The 11755-nt window shown below is 41.0% G+C and overlaps 1 protein-coding gene across 1 annotated transcript in view; it reads left to right on the top strand.

The window, feature by feature from the left end:
* Nucleotides 1-266: 266 nt before the first annotated feature.
* Nucleotides 267-11755, top strand: part of nrn1la (neuritin 1-like a) — an 87959-nt gene continuing 76470 nt past the window's right edge. Inside the window, exon 1 of the mRNA XM_047595339.1 lies at nucleotides 267-498. Coding sequence (XP_047451295.1) covers nucleotides 441-498 — 58 coding nt within the window. The 5' untranslated portion in view covers nucleotides 267-440. The remainder of the gene's footprint in view (nucleotides 499-11755) is intronic.

The following is an 11755-nucleotide window of genomic DNA, read 5'->3' as shown; positions in this document are numbered from 1 at the left end:
ATCCTCTGGAGGGAACAGATGTTGGACTAACTGCATATGGTGAAACTTCAACCATCTAATAACAGTTTGATTGATAATAGCAGTTAAATAGTTTTATTTGGGGTTGATTTTAAACAGAGGGCATCCATCAAGACCAGATCTAATGTACATCCCATCAGGGACCCTCCTCCTCCTTCTCCTCCTCCTCCTCCTCCTCCTCCTTGGCACGGACGCGCCCTCCCCCTTTCAGCGGTGCGTTTGAGCGCGCCGTGGATCTCCCCCTCACTGGAGCGCAGAGCCTCAACAAGGACAGCAGGAAAACTCTTTGGCCAGCAGAGAGGAGCGCGACGCCGGACTGACTTTAACCCTTTTTTTTCTTTTTAAAAGAAAAAAAATCAACTTGGGAAATTCCGGAGCAAACCTGAAACTTGTGTGGTCGGAGGACGAACCGTCGGCTCAGCATGGCATCTCTGGTGAACTCTGCGTGCCTCCTGTTCTTGCCTGTTGCTCTGCTTCTGAGTGAGTAAATTCTGTGATTTTAGTCGAAACTCGTTTTCCCGGAGAGTGCACAACTCTCCGCTGCAGCATCAGCATCAGCATCATCACCATCAGCAGCAGAGGGAGGATTAGTTTTGTGGCTGCGAGTCTCTCTGTGCGTAACGGGACGACACTGACTTTAAGTGCTTTAACAAACTGCTGAACAAAATAAATGTGTCATACCTTGATCGTTTCCTAGACCCGGGTTTGGGTCGTTTGTCTGCGCGCAGCAAGTTGTGGCGTCCCGTAGCTTCCCTCGTGAATCTCCAGCATCCAGCGGAACATGTGCCGCAGCTCCAGGAGCAACCCGCTCAGATAAAAGCAGATAAAACATAGCTTTAAGGCTGTGAGTGCAGCAGGATAGCTGTTGCTCTAGGTGATCGTTTGTTCCCAGAGGTGGAAACAGGTTCGCTGTGCAAAGTGATGTGATTTTTTACTGAGTGGGATCAGGATGCGCCTCCCCAGCTGCTGATTAACCGTTTCCTTCCGACTTTCAGCTCATTCCGGTTACTTTTACGCAGAGAAGGCAGTTGCAGGTGTTAAAGCGCCGGTTCCTGTTGTGCAAGTTTGATAATATTTGTAAGTTTATTTAAGTGAAATGTGTTCGGTTTAAGAGGCGCTCTCGCGATTTACACAGCGTAAAAGTTAGGAGAATCCAGAGTGAGAGGAAGAAATCAGCAAATAGACTGCACCCAGGTGTTTCTTTCTTTCAGTAATAAGTTCATTTATGTGCAAACTCATTTCACACCTTTTAACACACTGGAGAGTGGTTTGTGACTAAATGGATTCACATTTGATTCACATCAAACCTTAATCAATGTGAGATCGAAGAACATAAAATATTAAAATTATGATCATCGGGGGAAAAGATTGGTATCCGCAAATTAATCAAGACCATCAGAGACATTTTTATTGGACAGACAAGAGGCGACATTTCAACCCTTGTGTGTGCAAAACAAATCTGCATTTTCATGATTCTCTTCACATTTAAGAATTAAAAAAGGTGACGTTTGAAGGGTAAATTTAGGCCTCGTGACTATATGATATATTTGTGACTGTTTTTCCCGAAACGCTGCCTCTTTTCAGTCCAGCAAAAAAAAAAAAACATTTTTAGAAGCCATGATTCAGCGTTCAGACAGCGCTGACCTAAATATAGCACCGGGTGTTCACACACCTTCTCCATTTTTGCTAAACTGTCTTCATCATCGCTGATCATCATCGTCCTCGTTGTCTTTGGTGCTGATGCTGATGCCTGATGAATGAAGATGAGCAGGTGGATGGGACGGGGGTTCCTGTGAGAGTGAGAGGTTAACAAAAAAAAAAAAAAAGAGTGAGAAAGAAAAGGTCCCAGCGGTGGAGAGATAAATGATGAATGAATCACATCTGTCCCCCTCCCTCCCTCTGCTCGGTGGAGTCTCGGGAGACTCTCTGTTCATTCTGAACCTGACCGGAGAACACTGCTCTGCTGCTGCTGCTGCTGCTGCTGTTGTCTGTCAAACACTCTCCACGCCACTGACAGACAGACAGAGAGAGAAGTGGCTGCTTATGTTTTAATGCGATCTGATAGTTGTGGATAGTTTCTATAAATCTGTGTGTGTGTGTGTGTGTGTGTGTGTGTGTGTGTGTGTGTGTGTGTGTGTGTGTGAACAATCAGCTCTTCCTGTCGCCTTTGACTCACTCTGTTATAACTCAAACCTGTTGGAACCACAGACAACTAATTAAATACAGAAAGGTTTACAACAAAACATTTTTTTTAACCCTTTACACTCTTTTTAACCCTTTACAGTACACCTGTATCCATCAGTTAGAAACCAACCTGAGGCCAGTCTGCACCAGGGAAATCCCCATAAAGATCGATCCTGATGTCTTAATATTCAGTATCAGTCGATCCAAGCCACAATGTAAAGGTTTTTTTTTTGCCCTTTTCTTGTATTCTCCGATAAATATTCCTGTCAAAGGTAACGTTAGTGTGGAGAGGGTAGCTTGTACTCTGCACTCTCTGCTGTATGTATGTTTCGGTGGTCAAACGCTATAAATTCCCTAATCCTCTCTGGATTATTTTCCACATGACTTTTGTTCCTCTTCTTCTTCTTCTTCAATTTTTGGCAGCTTTGATGGTAGCCAATCACCAATAAAAGAGAAGAAGAAGACGTTTTGATGCTACAGGGACATAGATTTGGTTCATGGCAGACCTATAATTAATAGGCTTGGCTGAAGCTTGATCATTTTAAAAATGCCTGGATCGACCCTGATTCCTATTCCTAAAACAACCCGAGTCTAAGCGCCTGGTACTGCTGATTGAATGGTTTTTACTTCTGTTGAATCAAATTTGGTCTGCATTTTAAGATCTCGAACAATAAAGTCACTCTTTATGCCCTAATTCACAGTTTTCATTTGGCTGCAGTAGAAATTTCATGTATAATGATTAGAAGGCGAAGATTTGTTCACATTTCTGAAGTCCTTGAGTTTGTTGTGGAGCTGCTTTTCATTTGGTTCTGGTGTTTTTTCAAAGGTGAAAGGTTTGGGTTTCCAGTAGATCTTAAACGGCTTCCTTTCACAAATGTTCCTGAATGTTACAGATAATAATTTTTGTGGCTTCCATCTGTTAATAACCTCTTATCCCCGGGGGTCTGGAGCATACGCTAGCTGGTATTGAGCCACATCCTCACATGTGTACCTGCTGCCAGTTTAGAAGTCAATGAACCCTTTGACCGTGACACGCTAATCCGACTCCTGATGGTCACTTTTCAGACGGGTCTTCGTGTTAAATCGCTGGCAGAACAAGGTGGTGAGTGAAATGTCTCTGATTGGCTGATCAGCTTAATGAACCAGATCTGTAGCTGGCTTGTAGCTCTTCCTGTGAATGCTGCCACCGATTGGTATAAGTAGCACACAAAAGTACACTGATCAGGCATAACATAATGACCCCCTTCCTAATATAGTGTAGGTTCCTCCAAAACAGTTGCAACTCATCAGAGTGTGGACATGGACCTTCTGAGGCCACACGGATGCCAGTTTCCCACAACTGTCACAAGACCGTCAATGCTATTTACTTCTCCTGTCAGTGGTTTTAATGTTGTGGCTGATCGGTGCCAGCTGCAGCTACTGCCCGTGGCTGGTTGCATGGTTGAATGGTGAGAACATGCAAACTCCACACATAATTAAAGGTCCACATTTGAACCCAGTACGCTCTTGTTAAAAAAAGACTCAGGATATTTGTGAATGAAAAAAACTCCCCTTTCTACTTTAAAAGAACAGCTAAACAGCTAAACCGTTTTCCTTATTAACTTTTATCTTAGTATTTACAGCTCGCTGTGGATCTTTACAACACACAGCTCGTATTCCTACGTGTCGTATCCCAGAATAATAATAAAAAAAAAAATGTCTCTTGCAGGTTTGAGCTCTGTCCCGTTGGGAGAATTTCTCAAAAACATTTTTTTTTTCCAAAGAAAAAAGGACGAGGTTTGATGCACAATTGTAGACATAAAAAGGGCTTTGACTGGCAGATATATATATGTGTGTGTGTGTGTGTTGCTCTTCTTCTTCAAGCAGCATCAGGTAGTTCATGCTGATGTGTTTGTTCGTCTAAAAAGAAAAAGACGTGAGATGATAACATCATAAGTAGATAGTTAACTTGTCAAAGCAGAGAAACAATATTAACAATATAAATCATTGCAGACATAACTGTTGTTAATAATTACGCCTGAGATTTAACAGCAACAGACGCTAAACACCTTTAAATTTCCTGCATTCATTAGTTATTCATTCGTTCGAGGCAGAAAGCTAGCAACCTGTGAGGACAATCATCTGTTATTTAAAACATCTTTAATTCTGCTGTAAAGTTGGACATTTTAATATTATACTCTATGAGGATTGACTCACATTTAGAGCCTGCCTCTAGTGGACATGTGCAGAACTGCAACGTAACTCGTAACAAAGGCCTTGATATAATTTTAAAAAGTGAGCTTTATATAAATCTTCCCCCAATCAGTTGTCATAAATAAAGAAAATAGCTGGACAGTGGACCTGCCCCCCAAATGTGAAGCCAAAGCAAGTAGAGCTCCCCCTGGTGACTGGATGCAGTACAGGTCGTAAGCTGAAATAAAACACTAAAATACACGTCAAATTATTATTATTATTATTATTTTGTAAGGACGGTTTCTCTCATTTTAGGAAGTTGATATATAATAATGTTGAAGCACATTCAAATCTCACTTGTAGATGAGCTGTGACATAATGAAGAAAAAAATGTACAGTGTATAATCCAAATTTCCTTGTAATTAACTGAACAAAAACATGAGTGGGTGAATCATGCGGCTTCACATGGCTCCACTGTAGTAGTGTACCGCTCACACTCTGGCTCCAAACACAGTTTGGCCAATGCAAGGAAGTGGGGATGGGTTGCATATTTATATACAGTCTCACTTTCAGCACCAGGCTCCATCTTCTTCTCCCTACTAGTTGTGTATCGGTGTGTTTCCTCTGTCTGAGCTCAGAGAGGGTCAGGCAGAGGGAGGGGTTTCCTCTGGGTGCAGCTTTTACTCTCTGCATGATCAGCACCCCAATAATCACATTAAAACCCATCCATAGGCGAGAGGGAGATTATATTTAGCTTTTAATTGTTCTCCCCAGGAAACACTTCATAACCTCTCTCTTTCTGTGTGAGGGTCAACTCAAGCGTTTCTTTCTTTAACTGCAGCTCAGATGCATGAAGTGGAGGATCCCTCATTAAAACAAGTTTTTAATGTTTTAGAAGTCTCCTAGATAAGGAGACTTCTCCTTTGTCCCTCCTTCTTTCATTGCTTCTTTTTTCCTTACTTGAAGTAAGTCTCTCTCTATCTCAGTCCCATCTTTCCATTGTTTTTGTCCCAAACTTGTGCCATCGCTAATCTCTGCCCCTTTTCCCACTCTCCCGCTCTTTCTCTCTATTCTCCGTCTTCTTTCATCAGGAATTCAAAAATATTGATAAATATGAAGAAAAAAAAAGTTTCAAATCAAAGCAAAGACCACGTCATCGCCAAGGTTTTTAAAATATGCATATTTCATGGGCCGCGCTGTTTGATGACGTGTGAGCTCGACATCAAAAAGTTAAGAAACATCACAGGGATTAATGCTCTGGACCAAAGACGATGGGGACCCTTCTCCTCCTCCTCCTTCATTATTTACACTGGTTGCATGGTTGTCTCGCGCAGCGTTAATGTTGCACAGGGTTAAATTGTACCACCAAACGAACATGTCACGTTCATGAGGCAGGAGATGCACATTGAGCAATCGGAGGGATCAGGACAGAGTCAGAGCGATGCTGCGATGTGGTGTCTGCTGCTTTTATCACGGACCAAAAGTATTGATAGTGCAGCATTTCACATTTCAATTTTTCTGTCAGGCGGCTTCAATAGAAGTCTGCTTTCCAGCCTAAACTCTGACAAGTATGGAACACTTTTGCTTTTGGACTGAGTTTCAACCTCACTGACCTGCTCATTCAGCCAATTCACATTGTTGCAGCTCAGACCACGGCTGGATCTAGTTTGAGATCTAGGAAATTTGGAGACCAAGTTAACACCTTATGCTGTTCTTCATGTTTTTTTAGTTGTTCCTAAACCATTTTTGGAGTTTCATTGCTATGTCTAATTAACATCTACATGAATATCAGGTCCAAAAGTTTCCCAGGAGAACACTGAATTGTCACAAGATGCTCAATATTATTCATTTTACCTGTCATAATGTTGTGGCTGATTGGTGATTGTTGAGTTCAGTTGATGTCAATCTGCCTCTTGAGTCTAACAGCAGCAGCCTCTGCAGTTACCTCTTCACTTGTATCTTTTGTGATTGAGTCATTCACTAGCCTGGACCGTGGTTCTAAGGTAGTTTGGGTTGGTCCTTGCTCCTCATGCCAAATTCTGACAATCTGCAGCCTCAGCAGAAACCGGGATCGATCAAAGGTTTTTTTTTCCTTTTTTTTTTTTCTCTCCTCTGCAGCCTCAGTCGATAGATGAGAAGTTTGAGTCGCTCTCCGCTCTTTTAAGGATTTAACCTGATGCTTCAGAACTTTGAAGAATACAACGAGAGATACGTGTAGGGGAAGTTTATTTCAGCTCAAAGATAATTTTGATTCAGTTCTGGCATGGTTATGAATACATTATTTTCCCTTTTCCACTTTCATTTATGTTTGATTTATGATATGTACTATTCAAATTCCAGCTGTAGATCGTGTTTTCAGAATTGTATTTCGGTAGTTTAGTTTAGCATAGCATACGCTAAAAGTGACAGTATGACAAGTATGACTGAGGACCTCAATTACGTTGCCTTCAGGTAACATGGGTATTACTAGACATATGACTTAGTACTTTGTATATCTATCTATCTATCTATCTATCTATCTATGACAGAACAAGAAAAAAGTTAGTTTTTGTCAGGTAATTTAAACTCCACGAGAAGTGCCGATCTCCACGGAGATTCTCCTGGAGACCAGGCGGCAACCTCTGGGTCGAAACGATGAAGCCCATGTGGAAGTGCAATACATTGCAGTTCATTGAGTGGCCACTTGAGGCTCCAAAAGGGAGAAAATCCCCATAAACCCCCATGTTAAAAAACCCGACTTTACGGCGATGTTAAACATGTCTGGTCCAAAAAATGATTTTGGTCTCAATAGTTTATTTCACTATTCATGACAACTGTACTGGGGGTGATTTTTGCTTTTCAGCATTCATTCAGTATGCACCCACACAAAGTGTCTCTACACAGGTGAGATTAGCAGTGACACTGAAAATATTAGCATCTGGTAGTTCACATTAGCATTTCCACTTTTCCACATTAACCACGCCCACTCCAGTTTCATTCAGTTATCATTACCCAAAACAACATGGCTTCCCGCTTCCAGGTTTCACCTTTAAGTTTCCCTGCCCAGGATCCCTTGCATCTGCAGGCTACCCAAAAAAGCGCAGTGTCATCCGGTGGTGTGATGGAGAAAAAAATGTTACCTCTTTCCCATCTGGCTACTCTACATAAAGCACGATTGTATCTGGCAATAATTCCTCCTCACAGGAAGCTGATCGATCCTCAGCCTCTGTAGATTAACAACCGATGCCTCGTTTGAAGTCTGGAAAGATTGATCATTGTGTGGTTTTGTCTTCACTCATGAGTCCGATCTGAATCCAGTTGTTTTGGTAGGTTAGTAAAGCCTGGTTAGGTCTGAGTTTTTTGGTATTTCAAGTTTGGTTTTGGACTCTGAAATGAATCAATAAGAATTTATTTGATTTTCAATTTAAAGAGCAAACACAACAAAAATCGTAAATAATTTAATTTACCTTTGATAAAAAAAATAATAAAAACAGAAAGAGACTAAAAAAAAAAACAGCCATTATTTGAGTCATATAAAAAAAAAGTTTTTTTTTGTAGTTTGTTGTCCACAGCAGTGAATTATTTTTTGGTCTGTTGGTCTAAATGGAGCACGACACGACTTCGGAACAATATTTAAATGTAAATGAAGACTTTTTGATGCAAGGTATGTCATCTGAATTTATCTCTGAGCGTTTGTCTTGTGAATATGAAGAAGCATCAGGTTTATTTAGTCCTGAACTTTATGATCCATACCCAGTATTTCCCATACAGAAGGAGTCTTGATTAGAGATTAATTAGGGACCCCTACCTACTATACGTGTTCTATATTAAACTCAGCCTAGTGGTATTTATAAATACACATATTAATATCATTTCGCATTCAATGTTAAGCTATCCAAATAATACATACATTCAAATATTTTTTTTTTTTTCACATAAACATACATCTCTGTATATCTGTACACACACACACATAAGATGAAAAGATGAAGAAACTAAAACAAAGCGAGCCATTTTGGCCTTAGTAGTTGGCTGATGGGAGCGAGCTGCACTGTTAGCTTCTCTTCTGCTAATACTGAATAGACTGAATAGGCTCTCGGCCAATTACGTTGGAACCTGACAGGGTCAGCGTGTAATATGCGGCATCATGATTGGCTCAGCAACGATAGGGGCGGGGCCTACTGTATACAGGACGCTTAGATTGACAGCCTCTTCAGGCTGTTGAGAGACAGCTCCTGAATCGGCTTCTCTAATGTCTTCTGCCTCTATTTATCCCTTTACTAAATTATGTTGCAATCATGTTAATATGTATATAAAGAAATTTCAATTTGTGGGGGAAAATTAAAAAAAAGAAAAGAAAAAAACATATATATCAATCAAAGATTTTATGACCCCCCCGCAGTAACTCCATGCACCCCGTAGGGGTGGCAGACCCCCTGTTGAAGACCTATGCCTGTGCATATTTGCTCTTCAAAGGATGGTTTTAGTTTGGTGCACCAACCTGTGCAAAGTAAATGCACTGAAATTTCCTCTCCATTCAGATGTTTGTTGTGAATATTGTCTGGAAATGTGCATCCACAGTATATTATCCACCACACTGCTGCCACGTGATCGGCCGTTTGTATAACTACATGAATTAAAAAGTCCTTGGTGAGTGCACATACGCGTCCCTCCTGTTTCCTGTCTGCCTCGCAAATTCAGACTCTCTCATCCTCCTTCTCTCTTTATATATGCTTTTATTGTTTCCTTACACACACCCGCGTCTTTCACTACCATATAAATGTTAATTCACCGCACGCGCGCACACACACACACACAAACGTGTTTAAATGTTTCACAAGGACTCAAAGTGTCTGAGGACACACTTGGATCTTCCAGCTGTAAACACGCAAGCACAAGCTCATAAATATTTGCGTACTCATGTACCGTCTTCATGCTCTCCTCCAGGTGGATTGTGACTGTATGTCTGTGTTTTCACATGAAACCAAAGAGTGAGTGTTTGCGTGTGTGTGCATCCTTCACGACCTGGATTAAGATCATTTAAACAAGCTTCCTATATGAGAGAGAGAGAGAGATGGAGTTCTTCTAACAAATACCAAGTAATGAAGGACCAGCCGAGCATGACTTTCTTCTCCTTATCCCCGAACTAGCCTGAGCATGAATATTCATATACACACACACACACACATACACACTGTATAAAGAAGTAACTGTAATCACTCTATTTGAATTCATCTCCTGGCCTCGCTGTGTGCTCATGTGTGCTGGTATGTCGCTCCTGAAGCTGAAGTTTTAAACTGAGGGCTCGCGTTTGATGTGCATATTTGATCTTTACATAAATTTCCCGCAGAACCATTACCGCTACATCCCTAAAACCTCCCTCTGAACCCGGGCGCAGGGGCGAATACGACGACTTGAACCCGAAGCCGGTGCAGAAGTATCTTAAAGTGTAATACCTCTGATCTCGAGGTGCTGGCTCCAAAGAAATCTCTGGCTCAAGTCGACTTTTAACTTTAAAAAGCGTCGACTTCTCTGATTGAAATTCTCAAGTCAAACCGGTTTTGCCACGCCCTATGGTCAGTTTGATGGAGGTGATTTTGAAAGAACCCATGAACTAAGTAGATGTTAGACCTCAGTGAGAGATATATTTGAAGGTGTGACTGGATTGATTGATGCATCTGATCTGCAGTGATCGAGGCTCATTCAGAACTCGTTTTGATTCACTTGTGATATCATGAGTGTTGTCATCATTCTCCCTCCCATTTGCATCTGCTGTAGAGTCTTCAGTTCTATTCATGGGATTCATTTTAGATGGGGACATCATAAAGGAAATAAACCCCTTACCTCTGAGTTTTATGTTGCTTATTCGTACGGGATAAATAAACTCTGTGTTTCATTCAGATTTACTGACTCTGCTACTTCCCATTTCCACTATTAATATTATACCTTAATGATAGTTTTAGTTACTCTGCAGATTTGAATTAATAATATATTTTTTATATATGTATTTTTTGACTTATCTAGTTTTAACCATTTCTCTTTCCTTGGTTTTTCATTTTTAATGCATGGTAAATTTTTTTTTTTTTTTTAAAGGTAGTTTGTTGGTATTGACTTCAGAACATTTTGTGTTTCTTGAGAGTTTCTGTAATCCTGGTTCTGTTTTGAAAGTTTCCTCCTTGGTGTTTTGTGCCCTGCTTTACTTCCTCTCCGTGTTTTCCCTCCATTGATTATTTTATTGGTTTCTCCTTGTGTGCTTCTCCCTCAGTGGCCTCACCTGTGCCTCGTTAGCCTCATTATGTATAAATAGTCCTGCCGTTCCCTTTGCCTTAGTCTGTTCACTCACTTTTCTTGATGTACCTCTTTATTTATCCTAATATTTTGGTAGAGCTCTGGGTGATTCCATGGTCTGGTTTTCTTTATGCTTGATGGTTGGTTGGATTGTCCTGCTGCGCTCTACAGCGATTTTTGATACTTTAATCATAGGTCGTAATTAAACTAAACACTAGTGAAGGCCAGATGAAGCCTTGATGAAGCCTTGAAGCTTTCCATCCAGTTGGTTCAGAAAAAGGTTAATTTCTCAAGGCTTTATGTGCACACATACCATCCTACTGATCAAAACCTTTATTATCATTTCATCCACGTCACTCACCCTTTAGGGGAAATGATAAGAACATAATGTATTGTTGTTTTACCAGCCATCTCTAAGTCATACAAATAAACAGATCCTATTGGATCCTGTGTGTTTGAATGTGCACCCCAGTTAGGGATTCTGTTCTCGAGTCACCTTCATCCTCCACCATATGCAACCTCTAAATCATACAGCCTGTTTACAACTACTAAACACTACTTCATCCAACCCTTGGTTGCTTGTGTGTTCTTTGCATTTAGGACCTAGCTACTTGTGGTGGGTTTCAAGTGTCATTCCTCCTGCTCCACCATGTTCCATATTTGGATCATCTTGCTTAAGGATGGGCATCGAGAACCGGTTCTTTAAAAGAACCAGTTCTACCTGGTTCAATTCACCGATATCGTTAGCCTTCATGCTTATCGATTTCTCTTATCGATTCTTTTCGTGCCAAATCTTTACGTCCCAGTCCAGATGGTGGCGGTAAGATGTGATGGCATTGAGACTGAACGTTGTCTTCACATCTCCTGTAACAGGGCAACATGCAACTTATGCAGCACCGTAATTTCAAGCAAGGGCAGCAACACCACCAACATGCTGAATCAAATACCAAGACTGCCATGTGTTCCACAATCTCCAACAAGTGCAGCTATCGCTAAGTCTCAGCAGAGCAGCACTACTGAGGATCCAGTGACCAATTTCCTGGTTGTTTGTTTTTTTTTTAACACAAGTTCTTATCTCTTGTTTAGAAACTCAATAAAATTGTTGTTGTTTATA

The sequence above is a fragment of the Mugil cephalus genome, chromosome 10 (assembly GCF_022458985.1).
Source record: "Mugil cephalus isolate CIBA_MC_2020 chromosome 10, CIBA_Mcephalus_1.1, whole genome shotgun sequence".
NCBI lineage: Eukaryota > Metazoa > Chordata > Actinopteri > Mugiliformes > Mugilidae > Mugil > Mugil cephalus.
The sequence above is the reverse complement of the archived record's forward strand: the minus strand, read 5'-3'. Positions and strand labels throughout refer to the sequence as shown.